General features: G+C 42.8%; 2 protein-coding genes across 2 annotated transcripts in view; one reads left to right on the top strand and one right to left on the bottom strand.

The window, feature by feature from the left end:
* RPS6KB2 (ribosomal protein S6 kinase B2) overlaps positions 1 to 13,494 on the bottom strand; it is a 52,941-nt gene extending 39,447 nt beyond the window's left edge. The window contains exons 1-4 of the mRNA XM_089687562.1: positions 13,374 to 13,494; positions 6,944 to 6,978; positions 3,673 to 3,793; positions 2,226 to 2,294 (exon numbers count right to left, since the gene is read on the bottom strand). Of these exons, the coding sequence (XP_089543688.1) occupies positions 2,226 to 2,294; positions 3,673 to 3,793; positions 6,944 to 6,978; positions 13,374 to 13,433 (285 nt within the window). The 5' untranslated portion in view covers positions 13,434 to 13,494. The remainder of the gene's footprint in view (positions 1 to 2,225; positions 2,295 to 3,672; positions 3,794 to 6,943; positions 6,979 to 13,373) is intronic.
* The window catches only part of RAD9A (RAD9 checkpoint clamp component A), a 109,216-nt gene continuing 96,234 nt past the window's right edge, over positions 13,328 to 26,309 (top strand). Inside the window, exon 1 of the mRNA XM_089687566.1 lies at positions 13,328 to 13,481. The gene's annotated coding sequence lies outside the window, so the exon portion shown is untranslated. The remainder of the gene's footprint in view (positions 13,482 to 26,309) is intronic.

Below are 26,309 nucleotides of genomic sequence, written 5' to 3'. Positions count from 1 at the left end.
GATCATGCTCTGCTTCAGTATGTCACAGTACATGTTGGCATTCATGGTTCCCTCAATGAACTGTAGCTCCCTAGTGCCGGCAGCACTCATGCAGCCCCAGTCCATGACAATCCAACCACCATGTTTGACTATAGGCAAGACACACTTGTCTTTGTACTCCTCACCTGGTTGCTGCCACACACGCTTGACCAAATCAGTTTATCTTGGTCTCATCAGACCACAGGACCTGGTTCCAGTAATTCATGTCCTTAGTCTGCTTGTCTTCAGCAAACTGTTTGCGGGCTTTCTTGTGCATCACGTTTAGAAGAGGCTTCCTTCTGGGACGACAGCCATGCAGACCAATTTGTTGCAGTGTGCGGCGTATGGTCCGAGCAATGACAGGCTGTTCCCCCTACCTCTTCAGCAATGCTGGCAGCACTCATACGTCTATTTCCCAAAGACAACCTCTGGATATGACGCGGAGCATGTGCACTCAACTTCTTTGGACAACCATGGAGAGACCTGTTCCGAGTGGAACCTGTCCTGTTATACCACTGTATGGTCTTGGCCGCCGTGCTGCAGCTCAGTTTCAGGGTCTTGCCAATCTACTTATAGCCTAGGCCATCTTTATGTAGAGCAACAATTCTTTTTTTCAGACCCTCAGAGAGTTCTTTGCCATGAAGCGCCATGTTGAACTTCCAGTGACCAGTATGAGATCGTGAGAGCAATAACACCAAATTTAACACACCTGCTCCCCATTCACACCTGAGACCTTGTAACACTAACGAGTTACAGGACACGGGGGGGAGTGGCTAATTGGGCCCAATTTGGACATTTTCACTCAGGGGTGTACTCACTTTTGTTGCCAACAGTTTAGACATTAATGGCTGTGTGTTGAGTTATCTTGAGGGGACAGCAAATTTACACTGTTATACAAGCTGTACACTGACTACTTTACATTGTAACAACATACACACACACCTGGAGCCTGCTACAGAGTTCTGAAATCCGATGTAGAATGTTACAATTCTGAATGGTAATGATATTGAGGCCTTTGCAGTCAATGCATGGTCAAAGCATGCCATCTTTCTTTTGCACAAAGAAAGAAAAAAAAACAAAAAACCCGACCCCAGAGGGAGAATTGGATTTCCTGATAAACTCCTTTTGCAAGATTATGTGGATATACTCTAACATGGTTCTTATCTCAGAGATACAGACAGAATATACTTTATTTTGAGGCAGGAAAGTTCCAGGAAGAATTTCAGTGGGACAACTGTAGAGAAGAGGGAAGGGAAAAGGGAAGGCAGTCTGCAGCTCACAGCGCTGTGGTAGTTACTTGAGAACTACAAAATGGTACTTGTAGTTTCCCATTCAATACTATAAATGAGTAATGCGACTGGGCAGGTGGGGCCCCGCACTGCCATGTTTTTGTTGTTTTTTTTTTTTAATTTCGACAGCTAGTAGAGAGAAGATCCCATGCTAGCTGTCAAAGCAGGGGATAAGGAGGCCGGTCATTTCATAACATGTTGCACCCTAAATATGAATGTAACATATTATGAAATGTGAACTTAAACCTTTAACAGCAAAAAAACAGAGAAAAATCAGGCCTCCTGCTCTGCCAGTTGTAGCCGTACAGTGTGCAGGAGCTGTGTAAATCTCAGGAACCGATGGACAAAAATACAAATCCTTTGGCAGGTAAACCTGTTCTGTTGCGTATATGTATTTCATCAGCCTTAAACTAAACCAATATGTTTCATCAAAAAACAAAGTGATACTAAACCTTTAATTTTTTTTAATTAAAAGAAAAATATGTTAATACTTACCTGCTCTGTACAAGGATATTGCAGAGAGGTGGATTACCTTCTCTCTTTAGGTCTTTTGCTGGCGCTGTCAGCTCCTCCTCTTCTCTGAGTACCCCCACAGCAAGCCGTGTGCTCTAGGGCACTCATGCAAGTGCACTCCTGAGTCACGCTGTGTGTGTACACAATCACACACAGCGTGGATCGATCACACCCCCTGCTCTCTCATTGAAGGATTTGACCGACATCAGTGTCAGTCTAGCCTGTGAGAAGGGGAAGAGAGTGCACATGGGCACAGCACTAAATTGAGAAAGGACTTGGGTAAGTATTTTGGGTGGAGGAAGAGTTAGTGGGGTGTTCTTTTCTTTAATGCAGGGAATGAATCGTGTAAAAAACGCTAACTTTAGAACCACTTTAAGTATGCTGTGCTTAAGTTATAAGTCTTACCTTCTGCAACACCTTCATAGCAAAAATCTTGCCAGAATTGGAACCAATCACCTTCCTCACCTGAAATACCTGCAGAGAAGGAGACAACATCTTTAACACAAAAACTTATGGGTGTGGCTGCTATGAGCCTGTCATAAAAACTGAAAAGGGAAATAACAGTTGAGTCCACGGCATCTGACAGTTGCCAGGCGTGTATACTGCACTTCACAGGTACAGCAAGCAGTGTACAATAGAAAAAAAAAAACCACAAGCAAAGCATGACCCAATTTGCTCCTGCAGGGGGAAAAATGCCTTCCTGATCCCTCGAGAGGCAATCGGATATTCCCTGGATTAACTTTTACCTTTAACTTTATATGTTAGTATCCATTTATATTACGAATATCTAGGAAAGAATCCAGGCCTTTTTTAAAGCAATCCACTGAGCTGGATGTTGGCTGTCCAGATGTCTGCAAAAGCTTTGGAAAGTGGGGGTGTCCTTTCATGCAGAAAAAGGTTTATTGGTGGGTTTGGGGTACTCTGAAACCCAAGATTGTTGGTGAACTAGGTAGCAGGCTAGGGTTAGGAAGCAGTGGTCTGAGGTTCCTCAGGGAATGTCATCTGGTTAGTAATTTACAGACTGAGCATCAAACAGAGCAATGTTGAGCTCAGTCCCTGCTTCTAGGGGATGAGAGACACAAAACTGCACATGCGTACTTGTGCGACGTTGAACGCTCATTCTTGTGATGCTGGTGGGTGTGTGCTCAATGTACACCATGCCCTAGCAACTAGTCAGGATGGGGAATGCGGACAATACACACATTTTTCTGTAGGCTGCAAATGGCCTACAGGTATAAACACTTACCTTAAGCAATACTTTTAAAACTGAATAGAGTATTTTAACCTATTGGGTCATTTGACAGCACATATCAGTTTTTTAAAAATATGAATGTAGCCTTTAAGGTCACTTAGATTCTGATTAAAGTCACAGATAGAGATCTTCGACTAAAAAAAAAAAAAAAAAAAAAAAAAAAAGTGTATTTATTCCTCCACTCTTCTGTTACAGCAGTTGCTAGAGGGCATTAACCATCTACGCACTCACAGAGCATTGGAGTGGGAGAGCAGGGAGAACATTTCCAGGAAGAAGAAAAGAAAACATATCTTACATTGCTTCAAGTGGCTAAAAACAACTAAAAATCATAACATATCGTGGTGAGAGACTATAAAGAGAAAGAAAAGAATGAGACTAAATCTGGGCTTTGGGGCCAAGTATCAGATCTAATGTCTATGCTATATTATTCAAAAGCAGGCTGTCAGGATCAGAAGATGTTAGCCATTAATGTACAGTTTAGTTGCCCTTTAAAAAGTCAAAGATCCATTTACCCATCAACAATTATGTTTTGTGAATGCTCTAAACTTCCTGCATGCAGTAATTGCTCAAGAATGATAAATAAGCTCATTATACACTCACCTTTCCATAGCTGCCATGTCCAAGTACTCGCAATATGTGAAAGCACTGCGGAGACAGGGTCTCTTGACCTGGGCAAATTCTGCTATCGGACAGGTCATACTCAGTACATGGGGAACCAGGCCTGGGAAGAATATATATTTATATTCAATTAAGCATATGTAGGTTTTAGTTTCAGTATTTTTCCAATATTGTGTGAGCTTTTATTCTCCCGTTTCCCTTATATTGCAGATTGTGCAATTTGTGTGCAAACTCCTTTAGTTCTATCAACATCTACAGTATATAGTTGGCAGATCTCAAGGTGTTAAATTTACCAACTACATCGTACACAAACTAAAAATCTCCTTCATGTATATCCAATAAGGTAAGCTCTTAAACTACATAGGTTTTGGCAAATATAAAAGAGACTGCAATTTGTGTGACATGCTGAAATGTCAGTGATCATGAGCAATCTCACAGCTAAACAAGCTTGGATTTCAACATTTCTACACACCAAAAGCAACATTGTATAGTGGTCTGGCATGCAACTAAACTCAAATGAGCCAACAGCAGCAAAGTAATACATACCTAAACCAAAGAACAAAAAAGTAACATTTTGCAGCTTATCAGTCCTTAAATAAAATCTCTGCGTTATTTTATTTTTTATGCCTTTTCTCCTTATTTTCACCTGCTAAGCAGTAACACACTTCCTGTTATAGGGTGACTACACTTACTGCATCTATACAGCAACATTGTTATATGGTGCAGGCCATAGTTGGAGCATTTTTTTTTTTTTTAAATCAGTCAGCGAACTGAAATAAAAAACATAAAAGCAAAAACAAAAAACAAATGGATTCCCCCATTCACACAATCAAGGTGGATGGGGAAATTCCAATAAGTCAAACAAATCCTTTAAAGTGGAGCTTCACCCAAAAGGGGAAGTTCCGCCTTAAAACCTTTGGGGAGTGGGTACCCAAATTTGACAGGTACCCACTTCCACTTCGAGCGGAAGTTGTCCTCCCCCTCCCTCCCCGTAGTCTTCCGGGACACGTGACAGGTCCCAGAACACTATGGGGCCATTCACAAAGCGCAGCGCTACTTGCACATGTGCAGTGGTCACCAGGTTGTGAAGTCGCAAGCTGTCACAGCCGGGTGCCCATAATGAAGATGCTGGAGCCAGGGAGAGAAGACGGCCGGTGAAACCAGCGATGGTGAGGATACCACTGGATCGTGGGACAGGTAAGTGTCTGTATTTTAAAGTCAGCAGCTACAGTTTTTGTAGCTGCTGACTTTTATTTTGTTTAAATCAACTGGAACTCTGCTTTAAGTAGCACTTGCACTTCTTTATAAAAAGGTACAGTGGTCTCTACCTTACAGCATAAAACACAGTGTAATAGACTATTGTATTTTGACAGCAGGACTCCTCCTCCATCAGAATATACTGATCAGTGCTGCAGCCAAATGCCTGCAAAAATTTTCCCAACAAGCCCCTTTGAGAAGTTGAATCCTCCCTTCAGTTTTATTGTATTCTGACAGCAGGAACTCCTCCACTGACTGGCTGCAGGCACCAAATGAATGAAAATTTGCTAACAGTCCCATTCAAGAGCAGTCGACCATAAGATCGACTTCATCCAACGGCAATAGCCATAGATAGATCAAAATTCATTCAGACTGCTGAACTAGACATACTTTGATCCATCTATCACCGCAAATTCCACAAAGCAGCACTTAATTTCTGGAAGGGACACGCATTTTTTGCACTTTTCGAACAGATGTTAAAAAAAAAAAACAAAAAAAAACAAAAAACTTTCAAATGTATTATTTATTTAAGGTACTTATATAGCGCCGTCAAGTGCTTTACATACAGTATATATTGTACATTCACATCAGTCCCTAACCCTCAAGGAGTGTACAATCTAAGGTCCCTAACTCACTAGAGCGAATTTGGACAGGAATCAATTCACCTACCAGCATGTCTTTGGAGTGTGAAAGGAAACTGGAGTACCCAGAGGAAACTCATGCAGGCACAGGGAGAACATGCAAACTCCAGGCAGGTGGTGCCTTGGTGGAACCAACGACCCTAGTACTGCCAGGCGGAAGTGCTAACCATTTAGCCACTGTGCTGCCTACGTATATTTATATAGTCCAATAAGGAGCAAATTAGAAAAGTACTTATTAGGGTTTACAGTAACTTTAAATCTCACTGTAGAGTTAACCAATAAAATAGGTTATACAAAATCAGGATAACTGGTGTTTTAGAATAACGGCAGAATCACTTGCAAGGAAAACTGAACTAAAGCAGAACTTCACTGTCTCAATCAACATTGACTGTTCTGAATTCTTATGTTGCTAGTAATTAGTAAGTAGATAGGAAAGTAAATCATATTTATTTATTTTAAAATTGGTTTGTCACATTATTTTAGTTTCTTCCTGGTTTCTATGCCTAGGCAAATGATGCCATACATCCCAGGAACCTTGAGGGAAGGAGGGGTTTTCTCAGCTAAGTACACCCTTCTGCCTGTATGCCTGAGCTAAGGGCAGATGGATTTCAGGAAGTAATTACTACATGAATCATCTGCCCTTACTCAAGATGGCTACAGCCAGAAAAGCAAGGGGGCATTTTTCAAAGTGATTTCTCAGGAAAAAAAAAAAGCATGGAAGACATGGATGGATGGGCGAGTTTGCTTTAACTATTAAAAATAAATAGCACTTTTGGTTTGTGGTGCTCAGATGCAGTTTAGTCCTGCTTTAAGGTGTTTCCTGAAAAGACCTCTCCTGCTGCCCGCACTGCCAAACACTGTTGCAAAAAAAATAAATCTGTAGTCCTGCCTGAAGTGCTGTCTGAAGGCAATTGCTGCCTGAAGGCTCCGAAAACAACACTTCTGAGTGTTTTGACCTCCTGGTTCTCCATCAAACTTCCTTCTAACGGTCACAGTGGGGATGTAAGGGGCTGCATGGGCATCGGGGGGGGGGGGGGGGGCTGTAGAGGTAAGTTGCTAAGGCAGCTCAATGGAGCAGAAAAGAACATATTCACAGTCCAAGCAGCAGGAGAGCGCCACAGAAAGCAGCAAATCTTCGTAAAATGAATAGTGACATCACCTTGCAGGGATGTGTGAATCAAGATACGACTACACATACTTTGGCAGGTAAAACAGCTAATTGATAAGAGAACCTTGATTTTTTTTTTAGTGCAAACTCAGCTTTAGGTAGTTTGAGGCTGTTTGTTGCTTTTTTTAAACAAATAAATCTGTAGTTAAACTGTAAACACAAGAAAATCACCAATTATCATACTTACACATCGCAATTCCCAATGCCTTCGGTGTCATCATCCTGCAACAAAAGATAAGATTTAGCGATTAACCACTTTTACTGCTGCAGGGCAGCCCTATATTATAATATTTTATATATATATATATATATATATATATATATATATATACACATATACATATATACATACATACATATACACACACACATACACACACGTGATTTTGCCATAGTTGGTGCGTGCCGGTAGCTCGCTTCAGCTGTGAACTCTTACAGCAGAAGCAGATCTGCAAGTCCCAGTGAATGGATGTTCGCTGGCACCCGCCAATCGTCGGGCAGGAGAAAGAAGAGTGCTCTGCCTAGGTAAATAAAGCAGAGCTCTGTTCTAACAGGTGGGGAAGTGAAAGGTCGTGTGTCCCTAAAAAGCAGGGAACGCAATCTTTCACTTCCCCTTGTAAAAGCACCACCTAGTGTATACCAAGTACATAGCTGGGAACACATCTAACCCTTTGATTGCCCTATATGTTAACCCCTTCCCATCCAGTATCATTAGTACAGAGATCAGTGCATATTTTTAGCACTGATCACTGTATTAGTGTCACTGTTTCCCACAAAATCTCAGTTAATGTAAAAATGTCCACCGCAATATCGCATTCCCACTATAAGTTGCTGATCGCCGCCATTATTAGTATAACATTTCATTTTTTTTTTAAATTCCAGTATATGTCCAATAGATTGTAGACGCTATAACTTTTGCACAAACTAATCAATATGCACTTACGGCAGAGGTGATCACATAACACCAAAAGAATTTGTGGGAAAAATTACCATAAATTTAATTTATGTACAGCTTTGCATGACCGCACAATTGTCAGTTAAAGTAATGCAGTACCGTATTGCAAAAAATGGCATGGTCAGGAATGGGGGGTAAATCTACCACAGGCAAGTGGTTAATACAACAGTAGTAAGGGACAGGAACAGAATTAACCAGGCTGGTGAGTATAGGCATCCTGTAGTCTCTGATCCTCACTCATAAATGCAACTGGAGGTTTTCAATTTAGGAGCTCTAAGTGGCATCATGTGAAAAATCACTGTATCAAAAAGAGCAAAAAAAGATGAACTTTGGGGAAAAAATATTGTTGGACATTTGCCATGTTACATAGGTAGGTTGAAAAAAGATACAAGTTAATCTAGTTCAACCATTAGATGATTTGACTACATAAATTAAAAAACTGCCATACACAGAATTCTATACCTACAGTTGATCCAGAAGGAGGGGAAAAAAAAACCCAACAACAATAAAGCATGGGCCAATATGCTCCAGCGGAAAAATAAATTCCTTCCTCTTACCCTCTCCTCCTGTTGCCCCTGGATCAACAATCTCTGGTGTTATTACCTACAGTGGATATAAATAGTCTACAAGCCCCTGGTACAATGTCAGGTTTCTGTGATGTAAAATAATTAGACAAACACTTCAGAACTTTTTCCACCTTAAATGTAACCTATAAACTGTACGACTCAGTTGAACAATAAACTGAAATCTTTTAGGGGTGGTGTGGGGAGTAAACAAAAAACTAAAATAATGTGGTTGCATAAGTGTGCACACCCTCTTATAACTGGGGATGTAGCTGTGTTCAGAATTACACAATCTCATTCAAGATCATGTTAAATAGGAGTCAGTACACACCTGCCATCATTTAAAGTACCTCTGATTAACCCCAAATAAAGTTCAGCTGTTCTAGTAGGTCTTTCCTGACATTTTCTTAGTCACATCCTACAGCAAAAGCCATGGTCCACAAAGAGCTTCCAAAGCATCAGAGGGATCGCATTGTTAAAAAGTGCAAAACTTTACAGTTATCAACATTAAACCTCATTTGCCCTTTAGATTGTAAGTTCCATGAGCAGGGCCCTCCTATTGCCACTATATTGAGCTGTATTGTAGTTGTACTGTTCACCTTTATATTGTAAACCACTGTGTAAACTGTTGGGGCTATATAAATCCTATATAATAATTTGCCACAGTTGCCCAATTAAACAGTACATTGAGTTTGGCTTGTAAGTTGGAGACATCCTGTAAGGACGTTATTCCAATGAAAAAGCATCATCCTGGTATCAAAATTTCCCAGTGGCGATTCCCTCCAAGGCAGAAGTGATCCGAGTGGCTGAACTGCAGGCGGCGCAAGGGGATTAAAAAAAAAAAAAAAAAAAAAAAAAAAAAAAAAAAAAAGGTATTATATAGTGTTTGTGTGCAATACCATGTTACATAAAAAAATTGCAACAACCACCATTCTATTCTCTAGGGCCACTGCAAAAAAGAAAAAAAAAAAAAAAAAATATTATACACACACACACTTGCCAAAAGTATTAGGATGCCTGCCTTTACACGCACATGAACTTTAATGGCATCCAGGCCTTATGCAGGCCATAGACGGGGAGAAAACCGGACGAAAATTCGGCTGATTTGCGGATCGTTAGTGGCTGAATTGATTGACCGGTTTTCTTGATTTTGACACATTTTTTTTAATCATTCATGTTGGGAAAAAAAAAAACGGCCAATTTTGCCCATCGCCCGATTTTCACGGCAATGATGGGCAAATCGGACGATCTTTTTCCCGATTAAAAAAATGCGCATGAGCCGTGACTAAAGAAAAAGAAGAACATCTGTATCTATTTGTATCCATACAAATAGATACAATGTTTGCAACCTCAATACTTAGAAATGTCAAATCTATTAGCGGTGTCCCTGCAGAGAGCTCCGCTATGATATTTGACATTTAAAAGTATAAGGGTTGCAACATTGTATCTATTTGTATCCGAATATAAACATCTGTATCCGAAATGGATACAAATAGATACAATTATGCAACTTTTTCTTCTTATTATTGATATTCTATTTCTTCTTCTTTTAAATGTCAAATATAGCAGAGCTCTCTGCAGGGACACCGCTATTATATTAATTGCAGGCCGTAGACGGGACGAAAATCAGCCGACTTGTTTTTACCAATGGTGGTAACGTTGGCTGATTGAACAACCAATTTTTTGTTTTTCTAAAAGAAAAAAAACGTCCGGTTTTCTCCCTGTCTATGGCCTGCTTTAGTCCGTAGGGTTCAATACTGAGTTGGCCCGGCCTTTGCAGCTATAACATCTTCAACTCTTCTGGGAAGGCTGTCCACAAAGTTTAGGAGTGTGTCTATGCAAATGTTTGACCATTCTTCCAAAAGCGCATTTGTGAGGTCAGGCACGGATGTCTGACGAGAAGGCCTGGCTCACAGTCTACACTCTAATTCATCCCAAAAGGGTTGAGGTCAGGACTCTGTGCAGGCCAGTCAAGTTCCTTCACCCCAAACTCGCTCATCCATGTCTTTATGGACCTTGCTTTGTGCACTGGTGCGCAGTCATGTTGGAACAGGAAGGGGCCATCCCCAAACTCTTCCCACAAAGTTGGGAGCATGAAATTGTCCAAAATGTCTTGGTATGCTGATGCGGAGTTCCTTTCACTGGTGATGTAAGGTTTGGATGCAGCTGCTCGGCCATGGAAACCCATTCCATGAAGCTCTCTGTGCACGGTTGTGCTAATCTGAAGGCCACACCAAGTTTGGAGGTCTTTAGCTATTGACTCTGCAGACAGTTGGCCACTTCTGCGCACTGTGCGCTTCAGCATGCGTTGACCCCGCTCTGTCATTTTACATGGCATACCACTTTGTGGCTGAGTTGCTGTTGTTCCCAGTCACTTCCATTTTGTTTTAATACCACTAACAGTTGACCGTGGAATATTTAGTAGCAAGGAAATGTTACAGATGGACTTATTGCACAGGTGGCAACCTATCACGATACCACGTTTGAAATCACTGAGCTCCTGAAAGTGACCCAATTCTTTCACAAATGTTTGTAGAAGCAGTCTGCATGCCTAGGTACTTGATTTTATACACTTGTGGCCATGGAGGTGATTGGAACACCTGAATCCAATGATTTGGAGGGCTGACCCAATACTTTTGGCAATAAGTGTTTGTATATGTGTTCTAAGTAATTTTCCAGCAAAAAATACAGATTTTTACATTTAGGAGAGAAATCAGATTTGGCCCAGTAGGTAAGTGGTTAATAAAGAGAATGCATTAGGTTAAAACAAACATCAGCCTTCAGAACCACTTTAGTGATGACTGAAGGAGTTTAGTTCCGCTTTAAAGCGACAGTAAACCACCATAAGAGGAAAAAAAAAAGCCCCCAAAAAACAAAAAAATTGGTCCCCCTGCATCACATAGTAGCACATTATGACAGACGTGCAAATGGAGCCCTCCAGCACAGCGCTGTCATGGCTCCCAGGCACTACCATCGTCGTGGACTCCGGCTGCATGTATGAACGGGTCTACGATAACATCACTCCTGCGTGCAGAAGCCCCGGCCCCAGAATGGAGCTCTGAAACTGCAGCACGGGTATGCCGTCCCTTCAAAGCGCATGTGCCAGTGACATCACTGGCTGTATCCCATGTGAACATCTCTTACACAGTGCAAGTTTAGGAGATATTCACTGTACCTACAGGTAAGTCTTATAGGCTTAGCTGTAGGTACAAGTTAAAAAGTGGACTTTACTACCACTTTAAGAGGGGCAATCAACCTGTGGCTCAACCGCCTGTTTTTACCACCTCTGACCACAAATGACAAACTAGGTTGAAGAGTTTTACCAACAAACATGAGACACCCATTGTTAGAGGGCATTTATTTTTGCACAGCATATGTTCAAAAAATGTTTTCATTTCTCTGGAGTTCAGATTTTCTTTGTCCCCTACAATGACACTTCACATGACTGATAACCACCTTACACCTGCAGGGCCATACACTCCAAGCCACCCACTCACAATAGTACAGCACTCAGTGATGTCAGAGCTCCTGATCTATAATAATAATGATAATAATTACATTACCACTTGCCGTCCTGAGGATTTACCCCCTTCCTGACCAGGCCATTATTTGCGTTACCGCGCTACATTACTTTAACTGACAATTGCGCAGTCATCCAACACTGCACCAAAATGAAATTTACGTCCTTTTTTCCCCACAAATGGAGCTTTCTTTCAGTGTATTTCATCGCCTGTGCGGTTTTTATTTTTTGAGCTATAAAAAATACCGACAAATTTGAAAAGAAAACAATATTTTTGACTTTTTGCTATTAAACACGTCCAGTAAAATAAATTAAAAAAATCAAATTTTGTCAGAAATTTACACCAAAATGTATTCTGCTGCATGTCTTTGCTAAAAAAAATCCAAATACATGTAAATTAATTGGTTTACGTGAAAGTTACAAATGGCGGTATACATACTGCTGGGACCCGGTGATTGACAGCTGCGGCTGCGAATGGCAGCACGGGTAGGGTGTGCGCCCCCTAGCCAGAAATGCAAAATAACTTTGCACAACCCGTGCCGCCCTGTAGCTGTATTTCTGCTATAGGGTGGACAGGCAGCAGTTAATTATTATTATTAATAAACAACTTTATGTTATATAGCACCTTTAACCGCTTCCCCTCCCCAGACACACAGCACACAGTTAACCCTTTGATCGCCCCAGATGTTAACCCCTTCCTGCCCAGTGCCATTAGTACAGTGTCGGTGCTTTTTATTAGCACTGATCACTGTACTGGTGTCACTGGGGATGTCAGTGACACCAAGTCAGTTCCTCCCAGTGTCAGAATGTCCGTCGCTGGCTGGCTATGACGCTAATCATCGCCATTACTAGTAAAAATTAACAAAAAAAAAAAATTCCAGTACATATACACACCACCATTTGTAAATGCTATAAATTTCACATAAACCAATTAATTTACACGTATTGGGATTTTTTTAGCAAAGAAATGTCACAGAATACATTTTGGCTTAAGTTTATGATAAAACTTGATTTTTTTAAATTTTTTTACTTGACATGTTTAATAGCAAAAAGTAAAAAATATTGTTTTTTTTCTCAAAATTGTCAGTCTTCTTTTTTTATAGCGCAAAAAATAACGCACAGGCGATTAAATACCACTAAAAGAAAGCTCTATTTGTGGGGAAAATTTCTTGAGTGGAGTGTTGCAAGACCGCGTAATTGTCAGTTAAAGTGCGCCGTAACACAAAAAATGGCCTGGTTAGGAAGGAGGGTAAATCCTCTAAAGTGCAAGTGGTTAAAGACCACTTCAAAAACCACTTTACAAAGACAAAAGTAACAAAAACACAAGAAATACACAGGATAAAACAAAACCAACAACGGGATATACCCAGGAGGGTCAGCAGGACATTCATGGAAATGTCATTTAGGTAAATATTATGACATTGAACCACGCCCACATACACACCACACCAGCCCACCTGAGGCTGAGCCATTCAGCTTTGAGTATCTTCAATAGCCCCTCCCCATGGTATCACCACCCCCTCCCTGTGAGACCCTCCGCTCCCCGCCTCAGCAACGCTCGGCTTCCCATGTCCCTCACCAGCTCGTTTTCCTCATCCCTCTCCTCCGTTTCCAGATCCAGATCAAAGACCGCAGCCATCGCGGCAGCAGGACCGGAACAAAAAGGACTCCTGATTTCCGGGATCCGGTAAATATCACCATAGCCTCGCCAGGTGTAACCAGCTGTATGTATTAATTTCCTGTCTTCGGGAGCGGAGGCGTTGCATTCCCTATACCCCTATGATACTTGGTCTCCAGTATCATGGCGTCACGCATTGACTCCGCTCAAACAAGTTGGAGACACTTTTGGTTTTCACTCAGCTGGATTAGTCACTTTTAAAAAGAATGAGATGCTGCCCCCTAGAGGAGAGTTAGAGGAGTGCAGGAAATCTATGGACACTTGCTAATTAGCATTCATAGAGTAGAAACCTATGATTAGGACACAGCTTGCCTCACAGAATAAAATCTTTTAAAAGTCTTATATTAAGAAGGAAAATAAATGTAATCTCCAAGCACGGAAAGGTTTCTTCACAGTAAGAGCTGTGAAAATGTGGAATAGACTCCCTCACGAGTTGGTTCTGGCCAGCTTAGTGGATTGCTTTAAAAAAATTCTGGATTCTTTCCTAGATACACAAAATATAACTGGATACTAACATTTATAGGTAAAGTTGATCCAGGGAATATCAGATTGCCTCTCGGGGGATCAGGAAGGAATTTTTTCCCCTGCAGGAGCAAATAGGATCATGCTTTGCTGGGTTTTTTACCTTCCTCTGGATCAACTGTGGGTATAGAATTATAACTTTTTTTTTTTTTGAACTGGATGGACTTTTGTCTTTTTTTCAGCCAGAGTAACTATGTAACTTGAGATTGTATTGAAGTGTACAAATTTAAATTAGCCTCAGAACCTGTGTCATTAATATGTGTTCTGTTTTATAGGGATGAGGTGGCAACCCTACCTACACTCTGCTTCACTTACTACTGACCTCTGCACCATGTGTCACTTACTACTGACCTCTTCACTGTGTGTCCCTTACTACTGACCTCTGCTCTCTGAGTCCCTTACTACTGACCTCTGCTCTCTGAGTCCCTTACTACTGACCTCTGCTCTCTGAGTCCCTTACTACTGACCTCTGCACTCTGCATCCCTTATTACTGACCTCTGTGTCACTACTAACCTCTGCACTCTGCATTACTTACTCTTGATACTAGTGATACTCCACATCACTTACTACTGACCTCTGCACCATGTGTCACTTACTACTGACCTCTTCACTCTGTGTCCCTTACTACTTACCTCTGCAGTCTGTGTCTCTTACTACTGACCTCTGCACTCTGCATTCCTTATTACTGACCTCTGTGTCACTACTAACCTCTGCACTCTGCATTACTTACTCTTGATACCAGTGATACTCCACATCACTTACTACTGACCTCTGCACCATGTGTCACTTACTACTGACCTCTTCACTCTGTGTCCCTTACTACTTACCTCTGCAGTCTGTGTCTCTTACTACTGACCTCTGCACTCTGCATTCCTTATTACTGACCTCTGTGTCACTACTAACCTCTGCACTCTGCATTACTTACTCTTGATACCAGTGATACTCCACATCACTTACTACTGACCTCTGCACCATGTGTCACTTACTACTGACCTCTGCACCATGTGTCACTTACTACTGACCTCTTCACTCTGTGTCCCTTACTACTGACCTCTGCTCTCTGTGTCCCTTACTACTGACCTCTTCACTCTGAGTCCCTTACTACTGACCTCTGCTCTCTGAGTCCCTTACTACTGACCTCTGCTCTCTGAGTCCCTTACTACTGACCTCTGCACTCTGCATCCCTTATTACTGACCTCTGCGTCACTACTAACCTCTGCACTCTGCATTACTTACTCTTGATACTAGTGATACTCCACATCACTTACTACTGACCTCTGCACTCTGCATCACTTACTATTGATACAAGTGATACTCCACATCACTTACTACTTACTTATGCACCCTGCGTCACTACTGAACCTCTGTACTCTGCGTCCCTTACTACTGACCTCTGCATTACTTACTACTGACCTCTGTACTCCACATCACTTACTACTGACCTCTGCACTCTGCATCATTTACTATTGATACTAGTGATACTCCACATCACTTACTACTTACTTATGCACCCTGTGTCACCACTGAACCTCTGTACTCTGCATCCCTTACTACTGACCTCTGCATCAATTACTACTGACCTCTGTACTCCACATCCCTTACTACTGACCTCTGCACTCTGCATCACTTACTACTGACTGTACACTCTGTATCACTTACTACTGACCTCTACACTCTGCATCACTTACTACACAACCTCTACACGCTGCATCACTTCCTACACAACCTCTACACTCTGCATCACTTACTACTGACCTCTACACTCTGCATCACTTACTACTAACCTCTATACTCTGCATCACTTACTACTGACCTCTACACTCTGCATCACTTACTACATAACCTCTATACTCTGCATCACTTACTACTGACCTCTACACACTGTATCTCCTACTACTGACCTCTGCACTTTGCATCCCTCACTATTGACCCTCTGACAGGAAGGGGTGGAGGTGAAATGGCTTTTTGGGTGAGGTAGAAGATAGGGTTGGGTTGCTCATTCTTTAAAGATAGTTATTAAGCGGTCATACAATAAATTACCGTATCACCCAGTAAATGGTCTCCATTCAGTAGCCAAAAAAGGCATACAAAAAAAGAGGGGTTGTGAAAAGAAATTCACAAAGAAAGCGGCTACATTATGAACAGAATGTGATACTCAGAAAAATTTCCAAAAATTATGCTTTATTACACATACAAATTTAACATATGGGCAATCGCCCTGGTTTACCATCACCTCAGTATGAGACAATACACACAGACCTAAAACCATATAAAATGACACCAGTACCGGTCTAAATACATGTGCAACAAGGACAATGACTACAAGAGTCTAAAGTCCCTGTGGCACTGGCGCATAGGTGAACACTTCCCAAAGGAGGTGTATACAAAAAATTATACCATAGGTATACCATAACACGTGTTATAGATGTGTAGACTATGCTACTACCAGAGTGGTTATATCCCAAACAGGGAGTTTCAAAAAATTATACCATGGATATAAATATCACATGTATGCAACACAGCAAGCACAGTATGCGTCAAAAAGAAGGCATGCCTCTAGGCCTATATGAAACAAAACATAAATGTCATGTAAATGATGCAGTACATTCCTATGCCGGCACAAGTGGTTGGGGCCCAATCATCTGTGATTATGTCATTCTCCCTGATCTGAGGGGAAAGAGGACTTCTGTGGTAGCTCTTCATGAATGGGCCTGGTTTGTTTCCCCATCCCGACTTCTCTCATGATTAATATTTTTTTGCCCTCACACTTGGAGTCCAGGTTTTTTTTTTAGCCGTGCATTTTGTACTAGTAGAAGAATTTCCACCTTTTATCTGGAGTGTGCTTTGAGCATTGGTGACAACCCTAGATGCCATCCTCCACCGAGCAGACGGGATGGTGTCCTCAGAACACACAATTATGGGGAACTATTTCTGCACTGCAGAGTTCCTGGTTGAGACATTTAGAGCAGGTAGGCTGTTGTGGCTAATGCTTCTCAGACCCTGGATGGTTCCTCCGCTTCACCCAGCTGCCTGAGGGTATCCCTGAGCAAGGGAACCCAAGAGCTGCCGACTGAACAGTCCCAGATGAGAAGCTAGTTGGGTCTTGCACCTGACCGCCCTCTCCCCTTATCTGGTCCAGGGGGTGTCAGAGTCCTCACACTGTCCTCTCCTGATAGCTTGGTGGGTTGGTGGCTTCCTTCAGGCCTTACACTGGGCTGGCTACTTCCCTACTACACAGGCTGTCCTCCCCAAACGACGTTGAGGCAGTGGAGATCCTCCTTTCCAGCGACCTGGCTGTAGGTGGGCTCCCCTCCCTGGGGCCCCATCCCAGGCTCCACACTCCAGCCTTTCGCAATTCATCTTCCACCCAACACTGCTCACCCATCCAGGCTCTGCCACATTTGAGGGTTGCCCTCATCACCATGCCCAGCCTCCTGCCAGGGATTGGCCAGAGTCCTCCAAACATGCAGATCTGGGCCTCCTCTTCCAGAAGGTTCTTGGGTTTCTGGAAAGGTGGGAGGGCTCCAGAAGCCCCGTCCTGTTAGAGCCTCCCAGCTAGGGTTGTCACCTCGTCCCTTTAAACCCGAACACATATTTATTGCACAGGTTCTGGGGCTGATTTCATACAGATAAGGCACTGAGTGAGATTAATGACCACCTTAATCTGCCCCACAGCCTGTGGAACAAACGTGTTCGGTTGTAAAGGGATGAGGTGCAACCCCCGCCGCTACACCAATCATCACTTCCTAGGAATTCATTTACAATATGTTTCATTTCCTAAACCAGGGGTCTTCAAACTTTCTGAACAAAGGGATGGTTTACTGTCCTTCAGACTTTGAGGGGGCCAGACTGGGACCAGTGGGAGTAGACAATGCCCCGACGTCAATGGGAATAAACCATGCCTCATCATTGATATTCATGGGAGGAACAGTGATCCATTGTTGGTATCAGGGAAAGGAATTGTGCCTTATCATTGGTGTCAGTGGGAAGTATAGTTCCATACCATTGGTGTCAGTGAGAGGAATCGTTCAAAAACATTGGTGTCAGTGGTAGGAATAGTGCCCCATTATTGGTGTCAGTGGAAAAATTAGTACCCCATCACTGGTGTCAGTGGAAAGAATAGTTCCATAATATTAGTGTCAGTGGTAGGAATAGTGCCCCATCATTGGTGTCAGTGGAATGATTAGTACCCTATTACTGGTGTTAGTGGGAAGAATAATTCCATAACATTGGTGTCAGTGGCAAGAATAGTGCCCCATCATTGGTGTCAGTGGAAAGAATAGTAGCCCATCATTGGTGTCAGTGGAAAGACTAGTGCCATAACATTGGTGCCAGTGGTAGGAAGAGTGCCCCTTCATTGGTGTCAGTGAAAAGAATAGTTCCATAACATTGGTATCAGTGAGAGAAATAGTGCCCCATTATTGGTGTCAGTGGAAAGAATAGTTCCATAACATCGGTATCAGTGGTAGGAATAGTGCCCCATCATTGGTGTCAGTGGGAAGAATAATTCCATAACATTGGTGTCAGTAAGAAGAATAGTGCCCCATCATTGGTGTCAGTGGGAAGAATAGTGCCCTATTATTGGTGTCAGTGGGAGGAATAGCGCCCCATCTTTGGTGTCAGTGGGAAGAATAATGTCCCATCATTGGTGTCAGTGGGAAGAATAGTTCCATAAGATTGGTGTCAGTGGTAAGAATAGTGTCCATCATTGGTGTCAGTGGGAAGAATAGTTCCATAACATTGGTGTCAGTGGTAGGAATAGTGCACCATCATTGGTGTCAGTGGGAAGAGTAGTTCCATATCATTGGTGTCAGTGGGAAGAATAATGCCCCATCATTGGTGTCAGTGGCAAGAGTAGTTCCATAACATTGGTGTCAGTGGGAAGAATAATGCCCCATCATTGGTGTCAGTGGGAAGAATACTGCCTCATCATTGGTGTCAATGGGAACAATAGTGTCCCATCATTGGTGTCAGTGGGAAGAATAGTTCCATAACATTGGTGTCAGTGGTAAGAATAGTGTCCCATCATTGGTGTCATTGGAAAGAATAGTACCCCATCATTGTTGTCAGTGGGAAGACTAGTTCCATAACATTGGTGTCAGTGGTAGGAATAGTGCCCCATCATTGGTGTCAGTGGGAAGAATAGTTCCATAACATTGGTGTCAGTGGGAAGAATAGTGCCCCATCATTGGTGTCAGTGGGAAGAATAGTGCCCCATTATTGGTGTCAGTGGGAGGAATAGCACCCCATCATTGGTGTCAGTGGGAAGAATAGTAGCCCATCATTGGTGTCAGTGGAAAGAATAGTGCCATAACATTGGTGCCAGGGGTAGGAAGAGTGCCCCTTCATTGGTGTCAGTGAAAAGAATAGTTCCATAACATTGGTGTCAGTGAGAGGAATAGTGCCCCATCATTGGTGTCAGTGGAAAGAATAGTTCCATAACATCGGTATCAGGGTAGGAATAGTGCCCCATCATTGGTGTCAGTGGAAAGAATAGTTCCATAACATTGGTGTCAGTGGGAAGAATAGTGCCCCATCATTGGTGTCAGTGGGAAGAATGGTGCCCCATTATTGGTGTCAGTGGGAGGAATAGCACCCCATCATTGGTGTCAGTGGGAAGAATAGTGTCCCATCATTGGTGTCAGTGGAAAGAATAGTTCCATAAGATTGGTGTCAGTGGGAAGAATAGTGTCCCATCATTGGTGTCAGTGGGAAGAATAGTTCCATAACATTGGTGTCAATGAAAGGAATAGTGCCCCATCATTGGTGTCAGTAGAAAGAATAGTTCCATAACATCGGTATCAGTGGTAAGAATAGTGTCCCATCATTGGTGTCAGTGGGAAGAATAGTTCCATAACATTGGTGTCAGTGGTAGGAATAGTGCCCCATCATTGGTGTCAGTGGAAAGAATAGTAGCCCATCATTGGTGTCAGTGGAAAGAATAGTTCCATAACATTGGTGTCAGTGGTAGGAATAGTGCCCCATCATTGGTGTCAGTGGGAAGAATAGTTCCATAACATTGGTGTCAGTGGGAAGAATAGTGCCCCATCATTGGTGTCAGTGGGAAGAATAGTGCCCCATTATTGGTGTCAGTGGGAGGAATAGCACCCCATCATTGGTGTCAGTGGGAAGAATAGTAGCCCATCATTGGTGTCAGTGGAAAGAATAGTGCCATAACATTGGTGCCAGGGGTAGGAAGAGTGCCCCTTCATTGGTGTCAGTGAAAAGAATAGTTCCATAACATTGGTGTCAGTGAGAGGAATAGTGCCCCATCATTGGTGTCAGTGGAAAGAATAGTTCCATAACATCGGTATCAGGGTAGGAATAGTGCCCCATCATTGGTGTCAGTGGAAAGAATAGTTCCATAACATTGGTGTCAGTGGGAAGAATAGTGCCCCATCATTGGTGTCAGTGGGAAGAATGGTGCCCCATTATTGGTGTCAGTGGGAGGAATAGCACCCCATCATTGGTGTCAGTGGGAAGAATAGTGTCCCATCATTGGTGTCAGTGGAAAGAATAGTTCCATAAGATTGGTGTCAGTGGGAAGAATAGTGTCCCATCATTGGTGTCAGTGGGAAGAATAGTTCCATAACATTGGTGTCAATGAAAGGAATAGTGCCCCATCATTGGTGTCAGTAGAAAGAATAGTTCCATAACATCGGTATCAGTGGTAAGAATAGTGTCCCATCATTGGTGTCAGTGGGAAGAATAGTTCCATAACATTGGTGTCAGTGGTAGGAATAGTGCCCCATCATTGGTGTCAGTGGAAAGAATAGTAGCCCATCATTGGTGTCAGTGGAAAGAATAGTTCCATAACATTGGTATCAGAGGTAAGAATAGTGTCCCATTATTGGTGTCAGTGGGAAGAATAGTTCCATAACATTGGTGTCAATGAGAGGAATAGTGCCCCATCATTGGTGTCAGTGGAAAGAATAGTTCCATAACATCGGTATCAGTGGTAGGAATAGTGCCCCATCATTGGTGTCACTGGGAAGAGTAGTTCCATAACATTGGTGTCAGTGGGAAGAATAATGCCCCATCATTGGTGTCAGTGGGAAGAATAGTGTCCCATCATTGGTGTCAGTGGGAAGAGTAGTTCCATAACATTGGTGTCAGTGGGAAGAATAATGCCCCATCATTGGTGTCAGTGGGAAGAATAGTGCCCCATCATTGGTGTCAATGGGAACAATAGTGCCCCATCATTGGTGTTAGTGGGAGGAATAGTGTCCCATCATTGGTGTCAGTGGTAAGAATAGTGTCCCATCATTGGTGTCATTGGAAAGAATAGTACCCCATCATTGTTGTCAGTGGGAAGACTAGTTCCATAACATTGGTGTCAGTGGGAGGAATAGTGACCCATCATTGTTGTCAGTCGGAAGAATAGTTCCATAACATCGGTATCAGTGGTAGGAATAGTGCCCCATCATTGGTGTCAGTGGTAGGAATAGGGCCCCATCATTGGTGTCAGTGGGAAGAATAGTTCCATAACATTGGTGTCAGTTGGAAGAATAGTTCCATAACATTGGTGTCAGTGGGAGGAATAGTTCCATAACATTGGTGTCAGTGGTAGGAATAGTGCCCCATCATTGGTGTCAGTGGGAATAATAGTTCCATAACATTGGTGTCAGTGGGAAGAATAGTTCCATAACATTGGTGTCAGTGGGAGGAATACTTCCATAACATTGGTGTCAGTGGTAGGAATAGTGCCCCATCATTGGTGTCAGTGGGAAGAATAGTTCCATAACATTGGTGTCAGTGGGAAGAATAGTTCCATAACATTGGTGTCAGTGGGAGGAATAGTTCCATAACATTGGTGTCAGTGGTAGGAATAGTGCCCCATCATTGATGTCAGTGGGAAGAATAGTTCCATAACATTGGTGTCAGTTGGAAGAATAGTTCCATAACATTGGTGTCAGTGGGAGGAATAGTTCCATAACATTGGTGTCAGTGGTAGGAATAGTGCCCCATCATTGGTGTCAGTGGGAAGAATAGTTCCATAACATTGGTGTCAGTGGGAAGAATAGTTCCATAACATTGGTGTCAGTGGGAGGAATACTTCCATAACATTGGTGTCAGTGGTAGGAATAGTGCCCCATCATTGATGTCAGTGGGAAGAATAGTTCCATAACATTGGTGTCAGTGGGAAGAATAGTTCCATAACATTGGTGTCAGTGGGAAGAATAGTTCCATAACATTGGTGTCAGTGGGAAGAATACTTCCATAACATTGGTGTCAGTGGGAAGAATAGTGCCCCATCATTGGTGTTAGTGGGAAGAATAGTGCCCTATTATTGGTGTCAGTGGGAGGAATAGTGCCCCATCTTTGGTGTCAGTGGTAAGAATAGTGTCCCATCATTGGTGTCAGTGGGAAGAATAGTTCCATAACATTGGTGCCAGTGGTAGGAATAGTGCCCCATCATTGGTGTCAGTGGGAAGAGTAGTTCCATATCATTGGTGTCAGGGGTAAAAATAGTGCCCCATCATTGGTGTCAGTGGGAAGAGTAGTTCCATAACATTGGTGTCAGTGGGAAGAATAATGCCCCATCATTGGTGTCAATGGGAACAATAGTGCCCCAGCATTGGTGTCAGTGGAAGGAATAGTGTCCCATCATTGGTGTCAGTGGGAAGAATAGTTCCATAACATTGGTGTCAGTGATAAGAATAGTGTCCCATCATTGGTGTCATTGGAAAGAATAGTACCCCATCATTGGTGTCAGTGGCAAGATTAGTTCCATAAAATTGGTGTCAGTGGGAGGAATACTTCCATAACATTGGTGTCAGTGGTAGGAATAGTGCCCTATCATTGGTGTCAGTGGGAAGAATAGTTCCATAACATTGGTGTCAGTGGGAAGAATAGTTCCATAACATTGGTGTCAGTGGAAGGAATAGTGACCCATCATTGTTGTCAGTGGGAAGAATAGTTCCATAACATCGGTATCAGTGGTAGGAATAGTGCCCCATCATCGGTGTCAGTGGGAAGAATAGTGCCCTATTATTGGTGTCAGTGGGAGGAATAGTGCCCCATCTTTGGTGTCAGTGGGAAGAATAATGTCCCATCATTGGTGTCAGTGGGAAGAATAGTTCCATAAGATTGGTGTCAGTGATAAGAATAGTGTCCCATCATTGTTGTCAGTGGGAAGACTAGTTCCATAACATTGGTGTCAGTGGGAGGAATAGTGACCCATCATTGTTGTCAGTGGGAAGAATAGTTCCATAACATCGGTATCAGTGGTAGGAATAGTGCCCCATCATTGGTGTCAGTGGTAGGAATAGGGCCCCATTATTGGTGTCAGTGGGAAGAATAGTTCCATAACATTGGTGTCAATTGGAAGAATAGTTCCATAACATTGGTGTCAGTGGGAGGAATAGTTCCATAACATTGGTGTCAGTGGAAGGAATAGTGCCCCATCATTGGTGTCAGTGGGAAGAATAGTTCCATAACATTGGTGTCAGTGGGAGGAATACTTCCATAACATTGGTGTCAGTGGTAGGAATAGTGCCCCATCATTGGTGTCAGTGGGAAGAATAGTTCCATAACATTGGTGTCAGTGGGAAGAATAGTTCCATAACATTGGTGTCAGTGGGAGGAATACTTCCATAACATTGGTGTCAGTGGTTGGAATAGTGCCCCATCATTGGTGTCAGTGGGAAGAATAGTTCCATAACATTGGTGTCAGTGGAAGGAATAGTGACCCATCATTGTTGTCAGTGGGAAGAATAGTTCCATAACATTGGTGTCAGTGGGAAGAATAGTGCCCCATCATTGGTGTCAGTGGGAAGAATAGTGCCATAACATCGGTATCAGTGGTAGGAATAGTGCCCCATCATTGGTGTCAGTGGGAAGAATAGTGCCCTATTATTGGTGTCAGTGGGAGGAATAGTGCCCCATCTTTGGTGTCAGTGGGAAGAATAGTGCCCCATCATTGGTGTCAGTGGGAAGAATAGTTCCATAACATCGGTATCAGTGGTAGGAATAGTGCCCCATCATCGGTGTCAGTGGGAAGAATAGTGCCCTATTATTGGTGTCAGTGGGAGGAATAGTGCCCCATCTTTGGTGTCAGTGGGAAGAATAATGTCCCATCATTGGTGTCAGTGGGAAGAATAGTTCCATAAGATTGGTGTCAGTGATAAGAATAGTGTCCCATCATTGTTGTCAGTGGGAAGACTAGTTCCATAACATTGGTGTCAGTGGGAGGAATAGTGACCCATCATTGTTGTCAGTGGGAAGAATAGTTCCATAAGATCGGTATCAGTGGTAGGAATAGTGCCCCATCATTGGTGTCAGTGGTAGGAATAGGGCCCCATTATTGGTGTCAGTGGGAAGAATAGTTCCATAACATTGGTGTCAGTTGGAAGAATAGTTCCATAACATTGGTGTCAGTGGGAGGAATAGTTCCATAACATTGGTGTCAGTGGTAGGAATAGTGCCCCATCATTGGTGTCAGTGGGAAGAATAGTTCCATAACATTGGTGTCAGTGGGAAGAATAGTTCCATAACATTGGTGTCAGTGGGAGGAATACTTCCATAACATTGGTGTCAGTGGTAGGAATAGTGCCCCATCATTGGTGTCAGTGGGAAGAATAGTTCCATAACATTGGTGTCAGTGGTAGGAATAGTGCCCTATCATTGGTGTCAGTGGGAAGAATAGTTCCATAACATTGGTGTCAGTGGGAAGAATAGTTCCATAACATTGGTGTCAGTGGAAGGAATAGTGACCCATCATTGTTGTCAGTGGGAAGAATAGTTCCATAACATCGGTATCAGTGGTAGGAATAGTGCCCCATCATCGGTGTCAGTGGGAAGAATAGTGCCCTATTATTGGTGTCAGTGGGAGGAATAGTGCCCCATCTTTGGTGTCAGTGGGAAGAATAATGTCCCATCATTGGTGTCAGTGGGAAGAATAGTTCCATAAGATTGGTGTCAGTGATAAGAATAGTGTCCCATCATTGTTGTCAGTGGGAAGACTAGTTCCATAACATTGGTGTCAGTGGGAGGAATAGTGACCCATCATTGGTGTCAGTGGTAGGAATAGGGCCCCATTATTGGTGTCAGTGGGAAGAATAGTTCCATAACATCGGTATCAGTGGTAGGAATAGTGCCCCATCATTGGTGTCAGTGGTAGGAATAGGGCCCCATTATTGGTGTCAGTGGGAAGAATAGTTCCATAACATTGGTGTCAGTTGGAAGAATAGTTCCATAACATTGGTGTCAGTGGGAGGAATAGTTCCATAACATTGGTGTCAGTGGTAGGAATAGTGCCCCATCATTGGTGTCAGTGGGAAGAATAGTTCCATAACATTGGTGTCAGTGGGAAGAATAGTTCCATAACATTGGTGTCAGTGGGAAGAATAGTTCCATAACATTGGTGTCAGTGGGAGGAATACTTCCATAACATTGGTGTCAGTGGTAGGAATAGTGCCCCATCATTGGTGTCAGTGGGAAGAATAGTTCCATAACATTGGTGTCAGTGGGAAGAATAGTTCCATAACATTGGTGTCAGTGGGAAAAATACTTCCATAACATTGGTATCAGTGGTTGGAATAGTGCCCCATCATTGGTGTCAGTGGGAAGAATAGTTCCATAACATTGGTGTCAGTGGGAAGAATAGTTCCATAACATTGGTGTCAGTGGAAGGAATAGTGACCCATCATTGTTGTCAGTGGGAAGAATAGTTCCATAACATTGGTGTCAGTGGGAGGAATAGTGACCCATCATTGTTGTCAGTGGGAAGAATAGTTCCATAACATCGGTATCAGTGGTAGGAATAGTGCCCCATCATTGGTGTCAGTGGTAGGAATAGGGCCCCATTATTGGTGTCAGTGGGAAGAATAGTTCCATAACATTGGTGTCAGTTGGAAGAATAGTTCCATAACATTGGTGTCAGTGGGAGGAATAGTTCCATAACATTGGTGTCAGTGGTAGGAATAGTGCCCCATCATTGGTGTCAGTGGGAAGAATAGTTCCATAACATTGGTGTCAGTGGGAAGAATAGTTCCATAACATTGGTGTCAGTGGGAGGAATACTTCCATAACATTGGTGTCAGTGGTAGGAATAGTGCCCCATCATTGGTGTCAGTGGGAAGAATAGTTCCATAACATTGGTGTCAGTGGGAAGAATAGTTCCATAACATTGGTGTCAGTGGGAGGAATACTTCCATAACATTGGTGTCAGTGGTTGGAATAGTGCCCCATCATTGGTGTCAGTGGGAAGAATAGTTCCATAACATTGGTGTCAGTGGGAAGAATAGTTCCATAACATTGGTGTCAGTGGAAGGAATAGTGACCCATCATTGTTGTCAGTGGGAAGAATAGTT

This window comes from Staurois parvus, unplaced genomic scaffold (assembly GCF_062004578.1).
Source record: "Staurois parvus isolate SC_StPar_1 unplaced genomic scaffold, SC_StPar_1.0 ptg000430l, whole genome shotgun sequence".
NCBI classification, from domain to species: domain Eukaryota; kingdom Metazoa; phylum Chordata; class Amphibia; order Anura; family Ranidae; genus Staurois; species Staurois parvus.
The sequence above is the reverse complement of the archived record's forward strand: the minus strand, read 5'-3'. Positions and strand labels throughout refer to the sequence as shown.